At 44.6% G+C, this 27,472-nt stretch overlaps 3 protein-coding genes across 6 annotated transcripts in view; 2 read left to right on the top strand and 1 right to left on the bottom strand.

Annotated features, from left to right (window-relative positions):
• Positions 1–6,897, bottom strand: CEP19 (centrosomal protein 19). 3 transcript variants are annotated; one of them, XM_051818954.2, is made up of 3 exons: positions 6,759–6,897; positions 2,955–3,154; positions 1–1,281 (listed from the first exon to the last, which is right to left on the bottom strand). In XM_051818954.2, exons 2-3 carry the CDS (start codon positions 3,082–3,084, stop codon positions 920–922), a joined length of 492 nt encoding a protein of 163 aa, XP_051674914.1. In that variant the 5' UTR covers positions 3,085–3,154; positions 6,759–6,897; the 3' UTR covers positions 1–919. The 3 variants fall into 3 exon arrangements, with proteins under 3 accessions (XP_051674914.1, XP_008264935.1, XP_017202501.1); XM_008266713.4 differs by lacking the exon at positions 6,759–6,897 and adding an exon at positions 6,268–6,625; XM_017347012.3 differs by lacking the exons at positions 2,955–3,154; positions 6,759–6,897 and adding an exon at positions 6,268–6,750.
• Positions 6,825–27,472, top strand: part of PIGX (phosphatidylinositol glycan anchor biosynthesis class X) — a 22,238-nt gene continuing 1,590 nt past the window's right edge. The window contains exons 1-6 of one of the 2 annotated variants that reach the window (XM_017347014.3): positions 6,828–6,959; positions 7,990–8,065; positions 10,306–10,387; positions 12,592–12,733; positions 18,179–18,392; positions 22,773–22,873. In XM_017347014.3, coding sequence (XP_017202503.3) covers positions 18,185–18,392; positions 22,773–22,873 — 309 coding nt within the window. In that variant the 5' untranslated portion in view covers positions 6,828–6,959; positions 7,990–8,065; positions 10,306–10,387; positions 12,592–12,733; positions 18,179–18,184. Of the gene's footprint in view, positions 6,960–7,989; positions 8,066–10,305; positions 10,388–12,591; positions 12,734–18,178; positions 18,393–22,772; positions 22,874–27,472 lie in introns of both variants that reach the window. The other variant, XM_070072308.1, reaches the window with a different exon arrangement.
• Positions 18,257–27,472, top strand: part of PAK2 (p21 (RAC1) activated kinase 2) — a 125,839-nt gene continuing 116,623 nt past the window's right edge. Inside the window, exon 1 of the mRNA XM_017346650.3 lies at positions 18,257–18,392. The gene's annotated coding sequence lies outside the window, so the exon portion shown is untranslated. The remainder of the gene's footprint in view (positions 18,393–27,472) is intronic.

A 27,472-nucleotide genomic window follows, 5' to 3' on the forward strand; every position in this document is an offset into this window, starting at 1 on the left:
TTATTTTTACAGTTTTATTTAATGGACATTAATTGCCTTGTAGAAAACACAGGATTTCTGCCAATTAAATAATACTCTAGTAAGAATGAATGTATCTGCACACAGATAACCTTGTTAAACAAAGATCCTCTCTTTGAGGTACAGACTCGTTAAGTAGGTCCACACTGGCAGTATCTATTGTTCATTTATTGTGGGTGGATTTCCCATTTTACAAACAATCTCTTATTTACAGGAAGAGGTTCCGGGTTTCAGAAATGTCTGTTGTCCATGTTTCCTGATCCAAGAGGGGCAGAATTCCCCGGCTGGGGAACACACTCGCAGCTGCAGGCATCCTGCAGGGGCCCTCTTCTACTCCAGAGGCACACAAACATGATGCGCCCAGGGTCATTTCCTGGTAACTGTAGTGCCCTCCAGTCTTGTCAAACAGTGATTTGCTAAAATACAAATGTCCACTTGTTGTCTCTTTGCCACTCCTCTTCCCCTTTGCTGCATGCACTCTAGTCTGGACCCCTACACAGGCATCTGTGAACATACTATGATTTCCAGGGTCAGGCAATGTCCTGTCTCCCCCTAGCCATTCCACCCTACAGGAATCCAGGCTCTGACCTTTATCCTCTACCAGCACCTGGCTCTAATTTTTCTAATGCCTATATTATTATATCTTTTCACAAGTTTCTGACTTATCTTTCAATTAGTTTATGAGCTCCTTAAAGGCAGGCTCCTATAATGTTTTTCCTATATCCTGCTTGCACCTACCTGGTAGATGTAAATATACTGCTTTGGAAAAGTAATACGATCAATCCAATTATGACCCAACACATACATTTTAGTGTTCTTGGCAGATTTTTCTAGAATCACTGTATGTTCTTTGTATAAACAGGGTATTCTGCTAGCCCCTGACTTTCCCGAGTGCTCTGTATCAGAACTCATCAGCTGACTCTGTGTCCCAGCCACAGGACAGTACTTGCTCATCCTGTGGAAACTCAACCTCGATGTCATAGACAAAATTTGGATCATCCTTCTTCTTCCGATTTTTCTCAAAAAGTTCATCCATGATGCGCTTCCTCTTGGCAAGCTCCCTGTCGTCTAGTTTGTTCAGGTCTTCCTCAGGATCAATGGTTGTTTCCCGCTGAATTTGTTCCATTGTTTCTGCCAAACTCTGTCCCCGCAAGTTACCTCGTAAAACACTGAACAACTTCTCTAGCTGCCGCAGGGACACCTGTTCCAGGTAAGACTTGTGTCGGGGATTATTCTTTAGTTGTTCAGCAGCTCTGGTGCAATCTAGAAGGAAGACAGAAAGCTGTATATGACATACATCATCTATATCACAAATAATAAACGTACCATAAGTTAATGCAAGGGTCAAAAATAAATAAAAACACTGAATCTTGAAAGCATTATCTCCCTAATCACCAAGTGACTAAATGGATTTATTGGAGTGCTTTTTATCCTCTTTTCGTTTGAAAGGTAGAGTGACGGGGGGGGGGGGGGAGGGAGAGAGAGAGAGACCTTCCATCTAGTGGTTCACTCCTCAAATGTCCTCATCCTGATTTCTCAGGTGGTAGCAGGGACTCAAATACTTGGGCCATCATTTGGTCCCCTCCCAAGCAGCACACAGCCAGGAAGCCTGATTGGAAGTGGAGTAGCCAGGCCTGGAAACAGCACTGCAACATGGGATGCAGGTGTCCCAAGTGGTAGCTCAACCCATTGCACCATAATGCCGGCCTCTTGGATGAATTCTTTTGTAGAACTATTTCTTTTCACTGAGCTTTGAATGTGGTGGCAGGAGGAGGGAGTAATATTTTTTAAAAAAACAATTATTTATCCTTTTTTAAAAAAATTAATATTTTCAAAGCTAGGTGACAAAGAGGAAGAGAAGAAGGGAAGGAGGAAGGGAGGGAGGGAGGGAAAGAGAGAGGGGGAAGAAAGATCTTCAACCCACTGGTTCGCTACCTAAATTAGCTATAACTGCTGGGGCTGGGCTAGGCCGAAGCCAGGAGCCAGGAACTCCATCTGGGTCTCACATGTGGCAGCAGGGACTCAAGCAGGTACTCAAGCCATCATCTACTGCTTCCAAGGCAGATTACAGGGAGCTGAACTGGAAGTGGAATAGCTGGGACTCAAACTGGCACTTTAGGATGGGCTGTAGAAGGTGCAAGTGGTAGCTTAGCTGGCTGTGCCACAATGCCCCAGAATAATTTTTTACTTGCTTAATTTAGCTTTTTTTTTTAAATTTTTTTTTTGACAGGCAGAGTTAGTGAGAGAGAGAGAGAGAGAGACAGAGAGAAAGGTCTTCCTTCCATTGGTTCACCCTCCAAATGGCCGCTACGGCCAATCCGAAGCCAGGAGCCAGGTGCTTCCTCCTGGTCTCCCATGTGGGTGCAGGGCCCAAGATTTGGGCCATCCTCCACTGCCTTCCTGGGCCACAGCAGAGAGCTGGACTGGAAGAGGAGCAACCAGGACTAGAACCCGGGGTGCCGGCGCCGCAGGCGGAGGATTAGCCGATTGAGCTGCAGTGCTGGCCTTACTTGCTTAATTTAAAAATCACTTTGTGGAGATGCTGAACACTTTCAACTAGAGGAAGTGTCTGGGAGGAAAAAGTTGTATTATAGCCTTTAGATAGCAGTAGTGGTACTAATAAAATACCAAGGTTACAAACAAAAAATATTAGGAGGGAATTAATATTACTGAATAGTGCTATTTAATTTAACTCAATTATCAATTATCAAACTGGGAAAAAATTATCAATTCCCTTTGACATATTAGGAAGCTGAAGCCCATGACAATAAGTAACTTAACCAAGATTGTACATCAAATCCCTGATAGAATAGTGATTTGAACGTAGGTGTGTATACTCTGAAGGGCATGCCACTCCATGGCATGAGGCTCAAATTGTTCTCATGAAATGATTTAGTGAATAGTTCAGACAGGAGGCAAGACAAAAGATGAGATACCTGAAAACTTGGAAAAGTTTCGGACTGGCATGATGCGCTGTCGACTTTTCCCCTTAATTTCATGCTCATAGATTAAGATGATAGCTGGAGGCTGGAATCGAATTCCACATTTCTTGGCAGTACACATCATCCACACATATAATTCAGCGTAAATCAGAGAAAACCCGACAAAAATGTACTCATTGCACAGTTACTTCCAGCTAAAGGGAAAAAGACCACAACAGGTGTCAGAGGTGTCAGATGTACCTCCCTCCCCTTTACTTCCTCTCCAGCAAACCTGGCTCGAGCCCAAACTATTTTTTTAATTTATTTTTATTTTTGATAGGCAGAGTTAGACAGTGAGAGAGAGAGAGACAGAGAGAAAGCTCTTCCTTCCGTTGGTTCACCCCCCAAATGGCCGCTATGGCCGGCACGCTGCGCCGATCCGAAGCCAGGAGCCAAGTGCTTCTTCCTGGTCTCCCATGCGGGTGCAGGGCCCAAGCACTTGGGCATCCTCCACCGCCTTCCGGTCTAGCCCAATCTAAAGACACATACTCTGCCCATGAAGCCCAACACTTCAAGTGCTACCCTGAAAGTTCTGTTTGCCCTTGGGTTAGCCTCTGTTGGATCCCTACGATTCTTTGGGTCATTGAAGGATGTAAGTTTGTTCACATGTGAGCTGGAGAATACAATTCCATTTGGATGTCTTAGTGCACTGCACCTTCTATCCACTGGTTCACTCCTTAGATGGCCAAAATAGCCAGGCTGGGCCAGGTTGAAGCCAAGAGCCAGGAACTTCATCCAGGTCTCCCACATTGGTGGTAGAGGCCCAAACACTTGAGCCATCTTCTGTTGCTTTTCCCAGGCCATTAGAGCAAGGCACTGGTTCAAAAGTGGAGCAGCTGGGACATAAACCAGTGACCATATGGGATGCCGAATGCCAGCCCCATTCTTGTTTAATGCTATGTATTAATCTAAGCTCTGGTACATCCTGATCTACCTGACCAAAAAAGGCAGACCTGAAGGAGAAACAGCCTGCTCTGGAGCAAGGCAGTAGTTTACATGGCTTCTATCTCACTATATTATTTTTTCTTAGTTACAAGAAACACATCTATTTACAGATTGACACTTTTTATTCTCTCATTATTTCGGCATCTTCAGTGCCAAAATATACTTAATTACAGGTACAGCTTCAGATGTATCTAACATTTTAGGGAAATTCTTAAGTATCAAAAAACTCGAGGTAAAGTGGCATGGGGTGGTAATATCTTCACAAACCTGGTTCTGCTGGAGAAGCGCTACAGGAATATAATTTTCTTTAAATCCTTGTTTTAAAAATTTATTTGAAAGGCAGGCAGGGACAAGGAGAGATCTTCCATCTGCTGGTTCACTCCCCAAATGTTGGCAAAGGCTGGGGCTGGGCCTGCATCAGGACAAAGCCAGGAGGCAGTAACTCAAGCCAGGTCTTCCACTGGATGGCAGGGACCCAACCACCAGAGCCATCACCACTGCCCCCAGGGGATGCATTAGCAGGAAGCAAGAGTTGGAGCCAGGACTTGAACCCAGGTGCTCCCACAGGATGCAGGCATTCCACAGGTCCTTGGGCCCTGCACCTGCACGGGAGACCAGGGGGAAGCACCTGGCTCCTGGCTTCAGATCTGAACAGTCTTAACTGCTCTAAATGCCTGCCCTAGGAATATAATTTTTAAAAATACTTAACAGTAATAAAATATTTACTGTAGAAAACTGGGGGAGAGCGAGAATGGGAGGAAATAAAATAATCATCTTTATTACTAACAGGATTTTTCCAGAGATACAGGTTAGTCTTTAAAACTATGTCTAGGCCTGCGCCGAGGCTCAATAGGCTAATCCTCCACCTGTGGCACTGGCACACCGGGTTCTAGTCCCGGTTGGGGCGCCGGATTCTGTCCTGGTTGCTCCTCTTCCAGTCCAGCTCCCTGCTGTGGCCCAGGTGTGCAGTGGAGGATGGTCCAGGTGCTTGGTCCCTGCACCCCATGGGAGACCAGGAGAAGCACCTGGCTCCTGGCTTCAGATTGGCGCAGCGCGCCGGCCATAGCGGTCATTTGGGGTGTGAACCAATGGAAGGAAGACCTTTCTCTCTGTCTCTATCTCTCACTCTCTAACTCTGCCTGTCAAAAACAAAAAAAGAAACAAAAAAAACCTATGTCTTTTATATCATACATACTATCTCCTGAAGTTTAACAACTCATTTTCTCATTAAATATTTTACTAAGATATAATTCTTACATGATTCCCAAGGATCTTGTCGATATATGATATACCATAATCTACATTATTCACCCCTTATTGTTGAACATAGAATTTTTACTCGGGAAATTAATCACATATAAAGAACTGCTGGGGCCGATGCTGTGGTGCAGTGGATTAAAGCCACCGCCTGCAGCTGGCATCCCGTAGGGTCACCAGTTAGAGTCCTGGCTGCTCCACTTCCAACCCAGCTCTCTGCTGGGAAAGCAGCGGAGGATGGCCAGAGTGCACCCACATGGGAGACCCAGAAGAAGCTCCTGGCTCCTGGCTTCAGCCTGGCCCAGCCCCGGCTGTTGCAGACATCTGGAGAGTGAACCAGAAGTCTGTCTCCACCTCTCCCTTTAACTCTACCTTTCAAATAAATAAAACAAAACTTTAAAAACAATTTAAAAAGAACTGCTATCTCAAATGAGTGTTTGGTCTCTTATCTGATGCAATTGACTCCTCCCCTCCCCTCTCTTAAACACTACTCTAAAAATCCCTTCTCACTATACCATGTTAGTAAACTTTCTAGGAAAGCGTGCTGAGCACCGTAGAAACACACACTCTAGAGACCCGCGGTATCAGGATGCAAGCAGTTCATACTCAACCGCGCAGTTTCCCACTGCAGACTCTTTTCCTTATTACAATGTATCTTTTGTTTTTTTACCAATGCTGTGCTCTGTTGGGAATGTAAAACAATTCCTGAGGCCGATCGCGCACACACACACACACACACACACACACAGTCCTCTGGCCCTCTCTGCAGGAGCAGCTCCATCCGAAGCGGATCTCCGTGTACTTTCACCAGGCGCATAGCGCTGGTTTCCGCTTGGGATCTGCCCTCAGACACCAGGCTCTCCAGGCCTGCTAACAGATTCCGTGCGGTTCAGGGAAGGGTGAGGACACCTTTACCTGATTACCCTTTCTGGACTTGCATGTTTTTCTCCCCAGCGGTCAGGGACTGCCAGAATCTTGCCAGGGAACCCCGGTGGGCACGGATTTCCCCAAGGAGCAGACGCATCTCTAGCTTCTCACATCGCCAGGGCAAGGCTGGCGTCCTTACCTCAGAGAAGATCGGAAAGTGCACCGTCTCCCGCACGTCTACACCGTGAGGAGCGGCCGCCTCCACCCGACCGCAGTGCACACAGGCACGCCAGAGTCTTCTGTGAGGCCGAGTGGGGCCTAGCGCCGCAGGAAGAGGCCGCAACCACAGCCTCACGGACGACACCACAGGGGTGAATCCTCCTGACGGGAGGTCTAGGCCCGCAAACACCAGGAAGCCTAGGCGGAGGCCGGTGGGCAGCGCAGACAGCCAGCTCCCGCCAAGGCTTGAGGGCTTCTGGGTCCAGCCTGCGCCCGCCGAGACGTTCCCATAGCAACAGCCCGGGCACACGTCACCGCGCTTGCGTCGCTCCTCGCCCCGCCCCCGGGCTGGCGGGGGGCGTGAACGAAAGGGGCCGAGTCCCGCTGCCTCACTCGAGGCCTGAACTTTTCGGGTAGGGGGCCAGAGCCGCGGCCGGCTTTGAAGACGCGGGACGGCCCGCATACGCGTACCTAGCCCTCAGGCGCAGACACTAGCGGACTCCTTCCCCCGCCGCACCTCGTCCTGCGCGCCCCTTCTCGGGCGTCCGCCCCTCGGCGTTCTGGCGGCTCTGGTCCGGGCTGTGCGGGCGGCCGCTTGGCTGCTCCTCTGTGCGGCGGCCGGGCTCGTCCGCACAGGAGCCCCTACCTCCAGCGACGCCGCTGTCGGTGCAGGTAAGGGCAGGGCCCGGGTTTGTGCTGGTGCTTCTGGAGCCGAGCGCTGGACCTGCAACGGTGGGGTGAGTTGGGGCGGATTAGAAGCGAGCCAGGGCCACGCGCCTTCCCGCGCGCTCTGCTCCGTGGCAGCACCTGCGTTTCTGCAGGGCCCCGCGTTGTCATTGCGGGGAGGAACCGGCTGCACTCTGACTCGAGTACCGAGGAGTACGGTGGTGACGCGTCTTGGGAAGCGCGTGGGCAGCGTGACGCTCCTCTGCGGTCAGGGGCTCGCGAAGAATTCCAAAACGGAATAGGGAGACTGATAACCAGGTTGGCTTGGGGGTTCTTTGTGACTCCAGGCTGGGCGGGGGAGTTGATTCTATCGTAGGGCCCAAGTTCGTGGTCCTGAGCTAAACACACCCGGAGCCGTCGAGGTTGAGGGAGACAGACACCTGCCGGGGTGATTAAGGTGATAACACTTCCGGGTGAGTTTCTCCAGCTGGAGGATGATTGTAGCCTAGTTACCCGCGCTGTGCTGCTTCTGTGGGTTTACTTAGTAGATTTCCAAACTTGTTTGAAGAATTATGAAATGAAAAATAACTGTTCAATAACTGGACTTGATATCTTTAAAGAGTTTTCCAGCATGGCACTTAATCATTAAAAAGGGGTCCATTTCCACAGCTAGTTCAGACCAGCACACCAAATTGAAGTAATACTTAAGAGGAAAAAGTTGTCTTAAAGATTTGTTTTATTATTTATTGAAATTTACAGAGTGAGAAAAGGCGAGGGAGAGAGATCTTCCGTCCGCTGATTTCACTCTCCAAATGCCTGCAACCCAGCAGATGCCAGGAGCTTAGAACTCCATGTGGGTTGCAGGTACTTGAGCCTTCTTCCACTGCTTTCCCAGTGGCCTTAGATGGGAGCCAGATTGGAAACAGAGCAGCTGGGATTCGATTTCTCCTAATTTAATATGTAGTTAGATGATAGACTGTAAAGAAAAAAAAAATGGTTAGGCCTTACTCCCTATGCCCATTAAAATTAAACACAGGAGGAAAAATCTGGATTTGAACAAGAGATACATGCAGTGTTTATTTGGAGAAAGATTGTATGCTGCTGCAAAGCAGGTAAGATTTCTTTAGCTAGGAGAGTGGAAGTATTTCAGACTGTAAGGGTTGGGCAAACTAACTTCTGATCATTTACTTGGTTCAGTGACTGAGAATCAGTTACTAATGATGTGTATACTTCAAAAAAAAGGGAATCAAGGGACTTGCATTGTGGCGTACCAGGTAAAGCCACCACCTGCAGTGCCAGCATCCCATATGGGTGCCAGTTTTAGTCCTGGCTGTTCCACTTCCAGTCCAGCTCTCTGCTATGGCCTGGGAGAGCAGAAGATGGCCCAAGTGCTTGGACCCCTGCCCCGGGTGGGAAACCTGGAAAAAGTTCCTGGCTTCAGATTGGCGCAGCTCCTGCTGTTGCAGCCAATTGGGGAGTGAACCAGTAAATGGGTGACCTCTCTTTCCCTCTCTGCCTCTCCTTCTCTCTCTGTGTAACTCTGCCTTTCAAATAAATAAATAAATCTTAAAAACATAGACTTAATAAAAAGGAATTAAAAGAAAAGTTCATTTTGGTGCAAAAAGACTGAAATTCATGCATACAAATGATCTTCAAAAAGTTCATAAAATATGTGTCTTATAAAAAACTATGATGCATGAATAAAGTAATATTAACAACAAGCATATAGTATACTTAGTGTATGGTAGACTCTGTCTTCCCTTGGGAACCTGCCACACAGTTACCCCAGTGCACAGTCCTGGATGAGGAGCTGGGAGCTGACCGTATAGGGGCAGTTAGCTGTCTTCTCAGAGATCATTCTCCACAGGACTTGCTCCAGGAGTCAGAAACTCCCCAAGGCCTCCAGGCTCCGTGTGTGCTTAACAGCATGGGGTGAGCTCAGGGCCTTGTTGAGGTGCCCTGTGTATGCTGGGAATGTGGGGGGCCCAGGAAACCCTGCTTGCATACAGCTCTCTCACAGTGTTGGGGCGCGAGGGGCACACCACAGGGAGGGCAGCTGGCATCCCCTGCCATCTCCGGGAGCTCCTGCGCTGTGTCCTCGCTGCGCCCGCCGTGAGGATGAGTGACCGCCTGGACACTGCCTTCAGGACCTGGTGTCTTCCAAGCACTGTGTGCTCTGGGCCACTCTAGAGAGGACAGGCTCCCTGCTGAGACATGGCCAGATAGCCAGCGCCTCCTGTGTTGCCTGCCATGCTGGGTGGCGGCTGGCAGCACCTCGTGGTGAGGAGTTCCCTTTTCGTATATGCACTATCCCATCATGTGGTTCTTAGAGTAAATTGATTATTCCTGTGGAGGTAAAACATATGCCTTTATACATAGTAAGTCCTTATGACAGCTAGCAGAAAGAGAAGCTACCTTTTTTTTAAAATTTATTTATTTATTTTATTTATTTATTTTTTGACAGGCAGAGTGGACAGTGAGAGAGAGAGACAGAGAGAAAGGTCTTCCTTTGCCGTTGGTTCACCCTCCAATGGCTGCCGCGGCCGGCGTACTGCGGCCGGCACACCGTGTTGATTCGAAGGCAGGAGCCAGGTGCTTCTCCTGGTCTCCCATGGGGTGCAGGGCCCAAGCACTTAGGCCATCCTCCACTGCACTCCCAGGCCACAGCAGAGAGCTGGCCTGGAAGAGGGGCAACTGGGACAGAATCCGGCGCCCCAACCGGGACTAGAACCCCGTGTGCCGGCGCAGCAAGGCGGAGGATTAGCCTATTGAGCCACGGCGCCGGCCTACCTATTTTTTTTTTAATATTTTTATTTTATTATTTTTGACGCAGACTTACAGAGAGAGGGAGAGACAGAGACAAAGGTGTTCTGTCCACTGATTCACCTCCCAAGTGGCCACAATGGCCAGAATGGGCTGATCAGAAGCCAGGAGCTTCTTTGGGGTCTCCCACGTGGGTTCAGGGGCCTAGGCACTTTGGCCATGTTCCACTGCTTTCCCAGGCCATAAGCAGAGAGCTGGATCGGAAGAGGAGCAGCCAGGACACGAACTGGTGCTCATAAGGGATGCCGGCGCTGCAGGCAGAAGCATAGTGTACTCAGCCACAGCACTGGCCCCAAGAGAAGTGGTCTTTCCAAAGTAATGGCAGACTGGGATTCGAAAACAGAAAATCTAATTCCAAAGTCAGTGTTAGCTACTATGTTATACTGGAAATAGACTTATGTGTAACTCTAATTGCTTAAGATTGAAAAGCTTCTGGCTTTAGATTTGTTAGATTTTATAGGCAAGTAAAGCCTATTGAAGTAATTCTGTAATTATTTAAGTATTATTTCATTCTGTGTTTATTTAATAGAATCTTTTGGTTCTGTGGGTATAAGGGACACATGTCCCGAAATTATTTTGAAGCAAGAAGTTTTGAAAGATGGTTTTCACAGGTAAGTTGCCCATTGAGGCTTTTTTTTTTTTTTTAATTTATTTATCTGGGGGCTGGTGTTGAGGCATAGCATGTAAAGAAGCTGCCTGTGATGCCAGCATACCATGGTTCAAGTCCCAGCTGTTCCACTTCTGATCCAGCTCCCTGCCGATGGCCTGGGAAAGCAGTGGAAGACGGCCCAAGTGCTGTCCCTGTACCCAAGTGGGAGACCTGGAGGAAGCTTCTGGCTCCTGGCTTCAGATTGACGCAGCTCCGGCTGTTGCAGTCATTTGGGGAGTGAACCAGCTGATAGAAGACCTCTCCCTCTGCCTCTGCCTCTGCCTCTGCCTCTGCCTCTGTGTAACTCTGCCTTTCAAATAACTAAATCAATAAATCAATCTTTTTTAAAAAACCACATTTGGGTAACCTTTTTTTTTTTTTTTTTTTTTTTTTTTCGGACAGGCAGAGTGGACAGTGAGAGAGACAGAGAGAAAGGTCTTCCTTTTGCCATTGGTTCACCCTCCAATGGCCGCCGCGGCCAGCGCATTGCACTGATCCAATGGCAGGAGCCAGGTGCTTCTCCTGGTCTCCCATGGGGTGCAGGGCCCAAGCACTTGGGCCATCCTCCACTGTACTCCCTGGCCACAGCAGAGAGCTGGCCTGGAAGAGGGGCAACCGGGACAGAATCTGGCACCCCGACCGGGACTAGAACCCGTTGTTCTGGCGCCACAAGGCGGAGGATTAGCCTAGTGAGCCACGGCGCCGGCCTTGGGTAACTTTTTATTCCAAAAATTGTATTTTCATATCTTGAACTTGCACTCAGTTTTTTTTTTTTTTTTAACCTTCTCTGTCTCATAATACTCGTGGTTTTCTTTTAAATCCTTGGACATGTTGGGTGTGTTGTTAATGATTTTTATAATACCTTTTGCAAATTTTAGCACTTCTGTCATTTCTGGGTCTGTTTCTGTTGGGTTATATTTTCATGATGGTTGATCACGTTTCACTGCTACTTTGCTGTTTAGTAATTTGATTAGATGCTGAACATTGTGAACATTTGGGATATGAATTCTGTTGAATGTGGATTTTCTTGTTTAAAGTGTGTTGGGCTTTTTTTTCTGTTGGCAATTAAGTTACTTAGTAGCTCGATCCTCTTAACCTCTTCTTGTATAGTTCTAAAGTTAAAGGCTAGTATATCTGCCTTATAAGGCTTTGCTCTACTGACCTCAACCTTATTTGAAATTTTGGACTTTTTCAGTTTCCTGATTTTTTTTAAATGTACATGTAGATATATCTGTGTGTGTTTAAAGATTTATTTATTTGAAAGGCAGAGTGACAGAGAGTGTGAGAGGGAAAGTGAAAGCTTCCATCTGTTAGTTCCCCCCTCCAAATTGCCTTAACAGCCAGGGCTAGGCCAGGCTGAAGCCAGGAGCCAGGAACTCCATCCAGGTCTCCCACGTGAGTATCAAGAACTAAGCACTTGGACCATCACCTTCTGGCTCCCAGGCATACTAGCAGGGAGGTAGTAGAATAGCTTGGGACTAGAACCAGACACTCTGATACAGGATATAGGTAGGTGTCCCAAACTGTAGCTTAATCTTCTGTGCCACAATGCTTTTCTCTCCCTGGTCATTTTTTGCTCAGTCCTGTGGAGTTATACCCTAGTTATGTGTATCTTAGTATTCAGCAAAACTGAAGGGATTCCTGTTTGGATTTTTGGAATTCCTCTCTGAAATCTGGCACTAGGACTTGCAGCCACTTCAGTCTCCCTGAGCTTCTATGTGTATTTCCCTACTTAAGCAAAACTGTCACTCACTGTGGTCCGGGATCTGTCTTTGGGCAGAAAACTGGGACAGTTATACACACAGATTTATAATCTATTTTAAGTTTTGTATATGATGTGAGGCGGAGATCAGTGTTCATTTTTTCTATATTGATATTCAGTTGTTTCAGTTCCATTTGTGGTTAAAGATTGTCCTTTCCCCATCAAATCAGGTTAGTACCTTTATTGAAAATATGTATATAAATATTTTTGGACTGTCCTCTTCCGTTGATGTTTTTCTGTTTTCACACTAATGCTGTAATGTGGCTATGACATGAATTATGAAAGATCTAATTTTTGGAATATGAATTTGAAATATAGTGTTTCCAATATTATGAATATAGTGTCATGCTATCTCATTTAATAGCTGAAGGAAGAAATATACTTTAAATATATTTGTCTTACAGAGACCTTTCAATAAAAGTGAAATTTGGAGAAAGCATTGAGGACTTACAGACCTGCCGACTCTTAATTAAACAGGAAATCCCAACAGGACTTTTTGTGGATCCATATGAATTGGCTTCATTACAAGAGAGGAACCTAATAGAGGTACAGATATTAGGGATTTTATTTTTTTGAGAGAGACAGAAATTTAAGGATCCTGTAGCTTGGAATAAGGAAGAATACTAGGGGCTGACACTGTGGTATAGTGGGTAAAGCTGCTGCTTACAGTGCCGTCATCCCATATGGATGCTGGTTCGAGTCCTGGCAGCTCCACTTCCTATCCAGCTCTCTGCTATGGCCTGGAAAAGCAGTAGAAGAGGTCCAAGTGCTTGATCCCCTGCACCCACGTGGGAGACCCAGAGGAGGCTCCTGGCTCCTGGCTCCTGGCTTTGGATTGGTGCAGCTCCGGCCATTGACAGCCAACTGGGAAGTGAACCAGCGGATAGAAGACCTCTCTTTCTTTCTCTTCTTCTCTCTCTCTGTAACTCTGACTTTCAAATAAATAAATAAGTCATTAAAAAAAAGAAGAATACTAAATATGACAGCATTATATATTTTTTTTTCATTTTGTTAAAGCATATAAAGTGACATGTTAGGATAGGAGTTCTGTTTTTTAAGGTTTACTTATTTGAAAGGCAGAAAGAGAGAGAGAGAGAGATCAAACTTCCATCCACTGGTTTTGCAGCTGGGGTTAGGAAGCTCAGAGTCAGGAACTCCATCCAGATCTCCCATGTGGGTGGCAGGAACACAAGTAGTTGGGCTGTCATTTGCTGCCTGTCTGGGGCATTTAGTGGGAAGCCAGATCAGAAGTTTAGAGTAGCTAGGACTTGAACTTGGTACACCTTTATGGGATGCAGGCATCCCAAGCTGCAGTTTACTGTACCACAACACTTGCCCAAGGATAGGAATTTTTCTTGAACAAGTGAATGATATTTGTTCACTTGTCAGGAATAAACCAACTAAACTGAGCTGGGTAAATACTCTTTGACAGGTTGATTCATTAATAACTAAGAAAATTGTGTGTGTGTGTGTGTGTGTGTGTACACAAGATACTTCAAAAAATCATGGAAAATAGAATTAAAAGATAATGTACATTTCCTATAAATATTTTGAAGATTCCTCATACATAGTCTTGAGAAGTTTAATGATGAATAAGTAGCACTTAAATGGCATCTTTATTAAATTAGAAACACATGTATTCCAACATCTGTATGCAAGGAAGGGAAACTAACATTTACTAGTTATCTAGGCTGAAGATCTTTATTTAAAAAAAAAAGGTTTATTTTTTGTTTATTTGAAAAGCAGAGAGATGAAGAAAGAGAGGTAGAGACAGAGATCTTCTGTCGGCTGATTCACCCCCCCCAAATGCCCACATTAGCCTAGTCTGGACCAAGTCAAAGCTGGAACCAGGAACTTAAGCTGGGTCTCCTGCATAGGTGGTAGGGATCTAAGGACTTGAACCGTCATCTGCATTCCAGGATGCACGTTAACAGGAAGATGGAATCAAAGTGGAGCTGGAACTAAGACAGGTGTTCCGATGTGGAATGTAGGCATCATAAGTGGCATCTTAATTGCTGTGGCAAATTCCTGCTCCAAATATTTTTGTTTGTTTTAAAAGAAGCAAGGTTGGAGCTGGCACTGTGGCATAGTAGGCTAAACCTCTGCTTGTGGTGTTGGTATCTCATATGGGGAGTGAACCAGCAGATGGAAGACCTTTCTCTTTGTCTCTCCTTCTGTCTGTAACTCCCCCCAAAAATAAATGAAATCTAAAAAAAAATTAAAAATGAAGCAAGGCAAAGTTAAACATTAAAGGAAAATTGTGTCCCACACACTTTACATAAATCAATTGTTATGATACCTCTAGACGTGTTACCTCATTTTGTAGATGGGGAAACTGAAGCACAAAGAAGTCAAGCAATGTATCCAGGATACATCAATAAGTGGTAGAGCCAAGGAATGAACCCAGGGTTATCTGATTAGAAAGTTTTTGCCCTTACCTGATGGGAATCTTAGCTCTTTAATTCAGAGTGTCCCCAGCTTTGAAGAAAATCATCTGGGAGCACTTTCTGTACAGCTTGTTACCTTCCTGGGAAATCCTGATTCTGTAGGTTTAGGTTGGGCCCACAGATGTGTTTTTAAATAATTCACATAATTGCTGTTAAGAACCAGTGGCTGGAGCCGGCGCCGTGGCTCACTTGGTTAATCCTCCACCTGTGGCGCTGGCATCCCATATGGGCACCGGGTTCTAGTCCTGGTTGCTCCTCTTCCAGTCCAGCTCTCTGCTGTGGCCCGGGAGGGCAGTGGAGGATGACCCAAGTGCTTGGGCCCTGCACCCCATGGGAGACCAGGAGAAGCACCTGGCTCCTGGCTTCGGATCAGTGCGGTGCGGCGGCCGGGTGTAGCAGCCACTTGGGGAGTGAACCAAAGGAAAAAGGAAGACCTTTCTCTCTGTCTCTCTCTCACTGTATAACTCTGCCTGTCAAAAAAAAAAAAAAAAAAAGAAGGAAGAGAGGGAGAGGTGGGGGGGAGATCTGCCCACTGGGTTATTCCCCAAATGCCTGTAACAACTGGGGTTGGGCCAAGGCAAAGCTTGGATTCTGGAACTCAATCTGGGTCTCCCATGTAGGTGACAGGGACTCCAGTAGTTGCACCATCACCTACTGCCTCCCATGGTGTGCATAAGCAGGAAACTGGAATTGGAAGCAGAGTTGGGACTCAAATCCAGGCATTCTGGTGTGGGATAAAAGGCCCAAAGCAGTGTCTTAACTGCTGTGACATACACATGTTACTTTAAAAAGTCAAAATAGATATACTTCCAGTCATTCGTGATGGTATCTTGTTTCTAGTTGTGGTTTACACCAATTTCTTTTCTTTTCTCTCTCTCTTTTTTTTTTTTTTTTTTTTGGACAGGCAGAGTTAGAGAGAGAGACAGAGAGAAAGGTCTTCCTTCCATTGTTTCACCCCCCAAATGGCTGCTACGGCCAGCACTCTGCACCCATGTGAAGCCAGGAGCCAGGTGCTTCCTCCTGGTCTCCCATGCGGGTGCAGGGCCCAAGATTTGGGCCATCCTCCACTGCCCTCCCGGGCCACAGCAGAGAGCTGGACTGGAAGAGGAGCAACTGGGACAGAATCTGGCGCCCCGACCAGAACTAGAACCAAGGGTGCCAGCGCTGCAGGTGGAGGATTAGCCTAGTGAGCCGCGGCGCCAGCCTACCTTTTTCGTTTCATTTTAATGTTTGTTGAATTAGATAATTATACTCTTATGGTTCAACATTCAGGAGACATAGCAAGGCATTCAATGATAAATTTCACCTATCTCAGCCTTCGGTTACCTAGTTTCTTCCTGTGTTTTCAGGTGTTTGGTATATATGGAATTCTAGATACACATAAATGTAAGTTTTTTTCTTCACTGAGTTATAAATTCTAACTGAGACTTTCAAATTTAAACACAATTCTTAGCTTATAATTTCATGAATTGATAATGTATTTCAAACCACCTTAAAATCATCTACTATGTTCTAAGAAAATGAAATCTTTTTTGGAGAGATGTACCCAAAAGAGATGTACCTTTGATTGGATAAGATTTGGATATTTGCAGATTGACTGTTACAAGAAAAGTAGGTAGATAAAAGATGACACTATAGATTTGTTGATAAGGTTCTCTTTATTTTGATGATCTATTTCCTGTTCTAGTTACTAATTATAGGCCTTGTAAGTACAGTTACATTTTAATTTTGGAACCTTCTATAAAAATTGATGTTACACTGTGACATATAGATAATTGGAAGCTAATCTGTTTTTTGAAAGCTAATTTCTTGGTGTATCAGATGCTGTTTATTTCTGCTTAGTAGATACTGTGGCCCAATTCCTTCTGCAGAGAGACTGTCATGAGAAGTGGCCTGAGGCTGTTGTGAGCCTCTGGGGAGTGAATCAGCAGATGGGAGCTTGCTTTCTTTGTATCTCCTTTTTTTCTCTTGCTGTATCTTTGACTCTCTCAGATAAATAATTTACTTTTTTAAAGTTTATTTGCGGGGGGGCTGGCACTGTGGGGCAGTAGGTTAATCCTTTGCCTGCACCGACGACATCCCATTTGGGCGCTGGTTCGAGTCCCGGCTGCTCCTCTTCCGATCCAGCTTGCTGCTATGGCCTGAGAAAGCAGTAGAAGATGGCCCAAGTCCTTGGGCCCCTGCACCCACATGGGAGACCCGGAAGAAGCTTCTGGCTCCTGGCTTCGGATTGGCGCAGCTCCGGGAGTTGTGGCCATTTGGGGAGTGACCAGCGGACAGAAGACCTTTCTCTGTCTCTCCCTCTCATTGTCTATAACTCTACCTCTCAAATAAATAAAATTTTTTTAAAAAAATAAATAGTTTATTTGGGTACAAAAATTTTTGAAATTCATGCATAGCTTTTTATTTTTTTTAAAGATTTATTTATTTGAAAGAGTTACAGAGAGAGAGGAGAGGCAGAGAGAGAGAGGTCTTCCTTCCCAGGTCATAGCAGAGAGCTGGATCGGGAGTGGAGCAGCTGGGTCTGCTTCAGGCAAAGGCGTTAACCTGCTGTGCCACAGCGCTGGCCTCTCAAGCATAGTTTTTATAATACTCATTTTCCATGAAGCTTTTGAAGACTTTTATGTATATATGGATAAATATATAATGAAATACACAGCATAACTCAACATGTACATTTTTACTTTTTGTGTAGAATGTTTAAGATGGTTTTTGCAATACTATTTTTTCAAAAAACCCTTTGCCATTTTTTTTCAATTTACTTTTTGTTTTTCTAAAAAGCTGAGAGACAAAGAGCTCCCATTCTCTGGTTCACTCCTAGTTGCCCACAACAGCCTCAGACTGGGCTGGGAGCTGAAGCTAGGATCTGGGAACTCAAACCAGATCTCCTGCTTGGGTAGCAGACATCCTGTGACCCAGGGCCTGCATTAGCACAAGCTGGGGTTGGAAACCAGAGCTGGGTACATCCCAGGTACTCCAGTATGGGATGTGGGTGTCTGAACGACTGGACTAAACCCCCATTCCTTGTTAACTTTCTGTAGCTGCTGTAGAACGAGTGCTGACCTTTGCTGTGGTTTCCTGGCCACAGAGCTCTGACTTACTCATTACCATCTTGTTTCCCTGAAGAACAGGAAATTACTAATCATTTTATACCAATATAGGTTGAACCGTTTTTGTCACAGACATTTTCATACTTATTTATTAATGGTATATTTATTCACAAGATTTGTCTTTTCTTGCTACCTGTTTTATCATGTAAACAGAGGTTAATAAGGGAATCTCACAGAAATAATTTTTATGGTGGCACTTGGCAACCAAGAGTATACTTTCTCCTATTTATGTTTAGTAAAAAAACTCTATTAAACATAGATCTCATTCTCTGTTTCCTACTTAAAACTGAGGATGAATAGGGGATGGAAATTTGTTTTTGCAGAGGGTAAATTTGACACTTCTGTCTATCCATATAGCCATCTTCTGGTTTTATTTATTTTTAAATCTTCCTCATTTATTTATTCTTGACTAATGTTTGTTTTCATTTTGACAGGCAGTGATGATTTCAGAAAATTTCGATATAGAAGCTCCTAGCTATCTGTCCAAGGAATCTGCGGTTCTCATCTATGCCAGGCAAGATTCACAGTGCAGTGACTGTTTCCAGGCCCTTTTGCCTGTGCACTACCGCTATCACCGGCCACACAGTAAAGACGGAGAAACCTTTGTTGTAGTCAGTAACCCAGATTTGCTGATGTATTGTAACCAAGGTGAGGGTTGTAAGTCTTTTCTAAAGGTTGAAAATAAGAATAAAGGAATGGCCACAGACTATAGTCAAGTCAAAAGCATGTTTTTTTTTTTTAACTTTTTTATTATAAAAAATAGCTGATAGGTAGAAAAGCTAACAGTTAGTTTTGTGGATTATCATAAGACAAATATCCTGGTAAATACTAGCCAGGACAAGAAACAGCAGCACTCTGCGTGTTCTGTCCCAGTCATAGCCTCTTCCTTGAAGACTCCCTCACCATTCTGACTTCACTCACTTCTTCATTTTTGTTTTTATTATACACATGAACATTTTTATACACTAGTGTTTAGTCTTATTCATTTAAAAAATTGGTATCTCCATTAGGTCTCTTAAATTACAGGTTTCTATCTCTTTCTTTTCTTAAAAACTGAACTGTTGAAAGAGCGTGGGCCAGAGGCTGGTGTTGCGGTACAGGAGGTTAGGCTGCTGCTTGTGGTGTCAGTTTCCCATATTGGAGCATCAGTTTCTCCAATTCGGATCCAGCTCCCTGCTAATTTGTCTGGAAGGCAGCAGGTGGTGGCCCACGTGTCTGGACCTGTGCCAGCCATGTGGGAAACCTGGATGGAGTTCCTGACTCCTGGTTTCAGCCCAGCCCAGCCCTGGCTGTTGTGGCCATCTGGGAGGTGAACCAGTGGATGGAAGGTCTCTCTGTCTCCTCCTCTCCTTGTTCCTCTGATTTTCAAATCTTAAAAAAAAAAAAAAAAAAAAGGGCCATTTGGCCCTGTAGAGTTTCTCATTGTGGAGGTCTGGAGATCTTCCTGACTATACTCATGATGCGGTTCATTGTGTTCCTCTGACCTAGTTGTCTCCTGGAGATTGGCGTGGATCCAGTGGTATGGTGAGGTTCAGGTTGGATTCCTTGGGCAGTGCTGTGGATGGACCCTATCCTGTGACTAGTAGGCTTGCTAATACCAGTTGTGTTTCCTGTTGCAGTCTTTGATCCACAGAGCCCCTTTGCTGGTTTCTGTTTCTTCATACTGGTATTGCAGGACTTTGTGGGTTTTGCTGTTTTGTCTCCTGTTGGGAATGTTTTCGTGTTTTAAGAGGGATACTTTATCAATTACCTTTGTTGTAAATTTTGTCCATGAGGTTTTGGCTTTGCCAAGTAATTATTCTTTCTGTGTGTGTGTGTTTTTTTTTTATATGAGGATTTGCATGGATTAAGAAATGATTATTGGCCGGCGCTGCGGCTCCCTAGGATAATCCTCCACCTAGCGGCGCCGGCACACCGGGTTCTAGTCCCGGTCGGGGCGCTGGATTCTGTTCTGGTTGCCCCTCTTCCAGGCCAGCTCTCTGCTGTGGCCAGAAGTGCAGTGGAGGATGGCCCAAGTGCTTGGGCCCTGCACCCCATGGGAGACCAGGAGAAGCACCTGGCTCCTGCCATCGGATCAGCACAGTGCGCTGGCCACAGCGCGCTGGCTGCAGCAGCCATTGGAGGGTGAACCAACGGCAAAGGAAGACCTTTCTCTCTGTCTCTCTCTCTCACTGTCCACTCTACCTGTCAAAAAAAAAAAAAAAAAAAAAGAAAAAAAAAGAAATGATTATTAAACTCTATCTTCATAGTCTTCTCAAAATCAGTATTTTTTCTTTAGTTTAAGAAGCCTCTCAGATTTTGATTCTTCTTGTTTCCAAATTCATGCTGACTTAGATGTTTACACAAGATAATAGCTTTGCTGCTGAAAACTGACAGATGGGAAGTTTTTAATCATATGTTTGCAACCATCATGCCTTTCATGATGAGAAAATTAAAAAGTGTTCAACTATATTAGCTTTGTTTATCCAACCTTGTTTTCTGCTTCAATTAATGGTACTTTTTACATGCCTTAAGAAAAGTTTGAAAAAGTGTCTGTTCTGAGAGAATACTGGAGGGTCGGTGGTGGTCTGTTTCTGATCTTAGAAATGTTTATATTGATGCATTTCATATGGGAATTTATCAGCTTGTACACTTGGGATGTATTTTCAAAAGATTGGCCCTTAGCTTGAATGTGATGAGATTTGTTAAAAAAGTCATGTTTGGCCGGCGCTGTGGCTCAATAGGCTAATCCTCCGCCTTGCGGCGCCAGCATACTGGGTTCTAGTCCCTGTCGGGGCGCCGGATTCTGTCCTGGTTACCCCTCTTCCAGGCCAGCTCTCTGCTGTGGCCCGGGAGTGCAGTGGAGGATGGCCCAGGTGCTTGGGCCCTGTACCCGCATGGGAGACCAGGATAAGCACCTGGCTCCTGGCTTCGGATCAGTGTGATGTGGCGGCCATTGGAGGGTGAACCAACGGCAAAAGGAAGACCTTTCTCTCTGTCTCCCTTCTTTTTTTTTTTTTTTTTTTGACAGGCAGAGTGGACAGTGAGAGAGAGAGACAGAGAGAAAGGTCTTCCTTTTTGCCGTTGCTTCACCCTCCAATGGCCGCCGCGGCCGGCGCACCGCGCTGATCCGATGGCAGGAGCCAGGAGCCAGGTGCTTTTCCTGGTCTCCCATGGGGTGTAGGGCCCAAGCACCTGGGCCATCCTCCACTGCACTCCCTGGCCACAGCAGAGGGCTGGCCTGGAAGAGGGGCAACCGGGACAGAATCTGGTGCCCCGACCGGGACTAGAACTCGGTGTGCCGGTGCCACAAGGCGGAGGATTAGCCTAGTGAGCCGCGGCGCTGGCCTTATTCCCACTCTTACATTTAACAGCGATCACTTTTCAGTTAAGTTTCAGCACTTAAGAAGAATTGTGTATTGATTACAGTATTCAACCAAAAGTATTAAGTAGAACAAACAAAAAAAAATACTAAGAGGGATAACATATTAAGCTGCTCATCAACAGTCAGGGTGAGGGCTGATCAAGTCACTGTTTCTCATAGTGTTCATTTCACTTTAACAGGTTTCCTTTTTGGTGCTCAGTTAGTTGTCACCTATCAAGGAGAACAAGTGGTATTTGTCCCTTTGGGATTGGCTTATTTCACTCAACATAATGTTTTCCAAATTCCTAACAGGGATCACTTTTCAGTTAAAATTTCAACACCTAAGAATAATTGTGTTTTAATTACAGAGTTCAATCAATGGTACTAGAACAAAAAAAAATACTAAAATGGATAAAGTATTACATTGTACATCAATAGTCAGGACAAGAGCTGATCAAGTCACTGTTTCTCATAGTGTCCATTTCACTTCAACAAGTTTCCCCTTTGGTGCTCAGTTAGTTGTCGCCAATCAGGGAGAACATATGATATTTGTCCCTTTGGGACTGGCTTAATTCACTCAGCATGATGTTTTCCAAATTCCTACATCTTGTTGCAAATGACTGGGTTTCGTTGTTTTTGAGTGCTGTATAGTATTCTATAGAGTACATGTCCCATAATTTCTTTATCCAGTCTACTGTTGATGGGCATTTGGGTTGGTTCCAGGTCTTAGCTATTGTGAATTGAGCTGCAATAAACATTAATGTGCAGACTGCTTTTTTGTTTGCCAATTTAAATTCCTTTGGGTAAATTCCAAGGAGTGGGATGGCTGGGTTGAATGGTAGGGTTATATTCAGGTTTCTGAGGCATCTCCAGACTGACTTCCATAGTGGCTTAACCAGTTTGCATTCCCACCAACAGTGGGTTAGTGTCCCTTTTTCCCCACATCCTCTCCAGCATCTATTGTTGGTAGATTTCTGAATGTAAGCCATTCTAACTGGGGTGAGGTGGAACCTCATTGTGGTTTTGATTTGCATTTCCCTGATTGCTAGTGATCTTGAACATTTTGTCATGTGTCTGTTGGCCATTTGGATTTCCTCTTTTGAAAAATGTCTATTGAGGTCCTTGGCCCATCTCTTAAGTGGGTTGTTTGTTTTGATGTTGTGGAGTTTCTTGATTTCTTTGTAGATTCTGGTTATCAACCCTTTATCAGTTGCATAGTTTGCAAATATATTTTCCCATTCTGTCGGTTGTCTCTTCACTCTCCTGACTGTTTCTTTTGCAGTACAGAAACTTCTCAATTTGATGCAATCCCAAATGTTAATTTTGGCTTTGACTGCCTGTGCTTCTGGGGTGTTTTCCAAGAAGTCTTTGCCAGTACCTATATCTTGCAGGGTTTTTCCAATGCTCTCTAATAATTTGATGGTGTCAGGTCATAGATTTAAGTCTTTAATCCATGTTGAGTGGATTTTTGTGTAAGGTGAAAGGTAGGGGCATTCATATAAAAAAGATGCTCAAGTAGCAGCATGAGATGGGTGGGTCCAAGACATAGAGAGTTTATATATTGTGTGTGAAAATGTTTGAATACTCATATCCTAGTATGAAAGACTTATGCTGAGACTCAATGCAAGAATATCTTTGAATCCAAATGCAGGTTTTTTGACAGAATTTTCTGTCATTTTGCGCAGAGTTTCCAATTTTGAAATGCTGGACTCAGTCAGAAGTGGCAGCTCCTTGTGCTTTGGAGAATGAGGATATCTGCCAGTGGAGCAGTATGAAGTACAGATCAGTAAGCTATTATTTTATGTTGCTTTTATGTGTAAAAGTCTTTCTATGTGTTTCTGCCACATTTAAGGAATTAGTATCTTATATTCTAATATAGATAACATGTTGTTTGCTTGTTTTTAAAATTTACTAATTTTTTACTTGAAAGTCACAGTTACAGAGAGACAGATCTTCCATCTGCTGGTTCACTCCCCAAATGGCTGCAGTGAAGGCAGGACCCAGGAGCTTCTTGTAGGTCTCCCACCTGGGTGGCAATGGCCCAAGCACTTGAATCATCTTTTGCTCCTTTCCCCAGACGCATGAGTAAGGAGCTGTACTGGAAGTGGAGCAACCGGAGCTTGAATCGATGCCCGTAAGGGTGCCCACTGCTATGGCAGGCAGCAGCTTTACTTGCTGCACCACAATGCTGGCCCCTTTTGTTTGTTTTTAATGTTGTTTCTTTGATACTGGTTATAACAGTGTTTTCTCATGTGGGTAAGGTTTCATATGAACCTTTTGATTTAGGAGGTTGGAGATGTAGTGTTAGTCCCATGACTCATTGGTTGGTCTAGGAGTTAAGTGCAGCCAGTATGCTTTTTAAAGGTGTATGATAGTAAAGAAAACAGTAGCATGTGTATGTTTTTTCTTTATCAATAAAACCTTATTTGGGAACAGGCATTGTAGTGCAGTGGGTTAAGTCATCCTGAGTTCAAGTCCCATCTCCCCTTCTGATCTAACTTCTTGCTAATGTGCATCCTGGGAGGCAGTAGCTGGTGGCTCAAGTACTTGGGTCCCTGCCACTCACATAGGAGACCTGGATGGAGTTCAAGGTTCCTGTCTTCAGCCTGGGCCAGTTCTGGCTGTTGGGGGCATTCTGGGGAATGAGTAGGACCATAAAGATCTCTCTCTCTGGCTCTCCATTTTTCAGTTGTTCTACCTTTCCAATAAATAAACATTTAAAATAAAACTTTAAAATATTTTAATTTTACTTTTATTTACATCTCATTAAACAACAAAGTAAATTAACTTCAGAGGAAGCTAAAAAAAGGAAAACAAAAACCATAGTATTTTTAACTATGGTAAAATTTCCAGACAGTTGTATTTTTGTTATTTTATTCCTAAACGTAATCCAACTCAGGCTAGTTTTATAGTTTTATAACTATTTGTTTACAGTTATTAAATTTGTTTTCAGTTATTAAATTGGATATAGGATTAAAATCTCATTAGCAGTGGCTTTTTCTTAGGAGTCTGCTGTTTGAACATTCATAGCTTTTAGTTAACACAGTCATCTACTTTCCCCTCTGTGAACTGCTAAGTCTTTATAATGTTCTTTCTTTTTATCCTTTTGTTCCTCCTTCATGTGTCTTCTAACTGGTGGTTGTAATATTACTGTTCGTGTTTCTCTTCTTCCTAATTTTTTTTTTTTTTTTTTTTTTTTGACAAGCAGAGTGGACAGTGAGAGAGAGAGAGAGAAAGGTCTTCCTTTGCCGTTGGTTCACCCTCCAATGGCCGCCTTGGCCGGCGTACCGTGGCCGGCGCACCGCGCTGATCCGATGGCAGGAGCCAGGTGCTTCTCCTGGTCTCCCATGGGGTGCAGGGCCCAAGCACTTGGGCCATCCTCCACTGCACTCCCTGGCCACAGCAGAGAGCTGGCCTGGAAGAGGGGTAACCGGGACAGAATCTGGCACCCCGACCGGGACTAGAACCCGCTAGGCGGAGGATTAGCCTATTGAGCCACGGCGCCGGCCCTTCCTAATTTTCTTGAAAGAGTACTTTGGTTGAAGGATACAATCTGTGTCACCATCTTTACAGTTTATTTTTTTTGAAGATTTATTTTATTTATTTGAAAGACAGTTACAGAAAGAGGTAGAGATAGAGAGAGAGAGAGGGTCTTCTATCCACTGGTTCACTCCCCAAATGGCCACAATGGCCAGAGTTGAGCTGATCTGAAGGCAGGAGCCAAGAGTTTCTTCTGGGTCTCCCACATGGGTGTAGGGGGTCCATGTACTTGGTCCAAACTCCGCTGCTTTCCCAGGAGCATTAGCAGGGAGCGGAATCGGAAGTGGAGCAGCCAAGACTCAAACCAACACTGCAGGCCGGATCTTTAACCCACTGCACCACAGCACCAACGCTTCCAGTTTATTTTTACAAAGAATCAAATGAGTTTGCAACAAAAATAAATTTAAAATTTAAACCAGCAGATACTATGACTGTCAGTCAGATAAACATAAGGTGGGTTTATTCATATGTACCACTGTGGATATTTAAGTTTGAAGTAATTTCTTGGTGGTAACTTAAGAGTTTGTCTACCGGCCAGCTCAGAAAACAACTATTTACAGGGAAGGCTTTATTTTAAAGCAATGTTCTTTTGTATTGTAGAACTTTTTTAAACTGCAGTTGATAAGATAGATGATTGTGTTAATATCTTGCACAGCACAGAATTGCTTTTGAGATTGTCAACGCTATATGGTACCTGGTTTTTATGATACTGTATAAGTCCATTCATTTTGTTCATAAAATTCATTTTTCATGAACCTTTTTGCTCATGTGCATGTATTTATGCTAAAATAAACATCTTTAATCCCATTTTTCATTAACTTTTAAAAAAATTATTATTTATTTGAAAGGCAGAGTGATAGAGGGAGAGAAAGAGATTTTCCATCCACTGGTTCACTACCCAAAAGCCTTCAACAGCCAGAGCTGGGTCAGGCCAAAGCCAAGAGCTAGGAACTCCATATGGGTCTGTCATGTAGGTGTTAGGAACCTTATTATTTGGGCCATGATCTGCTGCCTCCCAGGCACATTAGCAGGAAGCTGTATAGGAAGTGCAGAGTAGCCAAGGCTCAAACCAGGCACTCCTGTATGGGATACAGTGTCCTAAATGGCAGGTTAACCCACTGTGCCATAATGCCCACTCCCATAAACTTACTGAAATACCCTATATATGCCTGAAAAATAAAGAATAGATGACCATTACTAAGGTGGTTTTCTATTCCAAGGTTTGTTTAAGACGCTACTTTTGGTGGACAGTGTTGTGGCCGTAATCCTATTATGGATGCAGGGTCAAGACCCAGCTGCTTCACTTCTGATCTAGCTGTTTGCTAATGCACCTGGGAAGGCAGCAGAAAGTGGCCCAAGTGCTTGGGCCCCTGCATCCATGTGGGAGACCCGGAAGAAGCTTCTGGCTCCTGGCTTCAGCCTGCCCAGCCCTGACTGTTGCAGCCATTTAGGGAGTGAAACAGAATGCAAGACCTCTCTCTCTGTCTCTCCCTCTCCCTGTAACTCTGCCTTTCATATAAATAAAGTAAAAATCTAAAAAAAAAAAAAAGGTGCCACTTTTTGAAGCATCATTTTCAGATAAAGCTTTGTAAAAGATTGTGTTGGAACTGTGCTTTTTGGGCATAAAATTATAATCCAGGTATTTATGAAAATAAATGAAAAAAATATTTGTATTTTTAGGTTACCTAAATTTTAATTTTTTAAAATTTATTTTGAAACCATAAAATTTTCTGTAGATTTCTAATTGAACTCCTTTGTCTTCAGAGTTAAAATAGAAAATAGAAGCTAGGGGCCAGCATTGTGGCATAGCGCGTAAAGCCACTGCCTGCAGTGCCAGCATCCCATATGGTGTTGGTTTGTGTGTCAGCTGCTCCATTTCCGATCCATCTGCCCGCTAATGTGCCTAGGAAAAGCAGCAGAAGATGGCCCAAGTGCTTGGACCCTGCTGCCTATGTGGGAGACCTTGGAAGAAGCTCCTGACTTTGGCCTGGCTTAGCTCTGGCTGTTGCGGGGGGTTAACCAGTGGATGAAGCTCTTTCTCCCTCTCTCTTTCTGTAACTCTGATATTCAGATAAATAAGTAAATGTGAAAAAACAAAAGAGAGGGGCTGGCGCTGTGGTGCAGTGGGTTAAAGCTTCAGCCTGCAGCGCCAGCATCGCATGTAGGGGCTGGTTCCCATCCGGCTGCTCCTCTTCCCATCCAGCTCTCTGCTATGGCCTGGGAAAGCAGTAAAAGATGGCCCAAGTCCTTGGGCCCCTGCACCCACATGGGAGACCTGGAGGAAGCTCCTGGCTTCGGATCAGCTCAGCTCTGGCCATTGCAGTCATTTGGGGAGTGAACCAGTGGAATGGAAGACCTCTCTCTCTGGCTCTAACTCTCTGTCACTCTATCTTTCAAATAAATAAAATAATTCTTTAAAAAAATGAAAGAGAAAAGAAGCTAGGAACTAGGTTGAATATAGGAGAACTTTCACATTGCTAGCTGTGGTAAAGGACAGATTCAGTTGTGCAATTTATGAATAGCAAGCTTTAGAAAACTGTTTAGGGAGAGAAACCACGAAATAGGAATGAATGTATAGTTTTATTATTTTCTGCATTCTAATGTGAAACATGGAGGAAATATTTTTATTTCCTGGCTATAGAAGTGATATTGAGCTATAACTTTCTTTTTTTAAGGATTTATTTATTTGAAAGGCAGAGTTACAGAGAGGCAGAGGGAAAGAGAGAGAGAGAGAGAGAGAGGTATTCCATCTGCTGGTTCTCTCCCCACGTGGCCACAACAACCAGAGCTGGGCTGATCTGAAGCCAGGAGCAAGGAGCCAGGAGCTTCTTCCAGATCTCACATT

The sequence above is a fragment of the Oryctolagus cuniculus genome, chromosome 4, assembly GCF_964237555.1.
Source record: "Oryctolagus cuniculus chromosome 4, mOryCun1.1, whole genome shotgun sequence".
NCBI lineage: Eukaryota > Metazoa > Chordata > Mammalia > Lagomorpha > Leporidae > Oryctolagus > Oryctolagus cuniculus.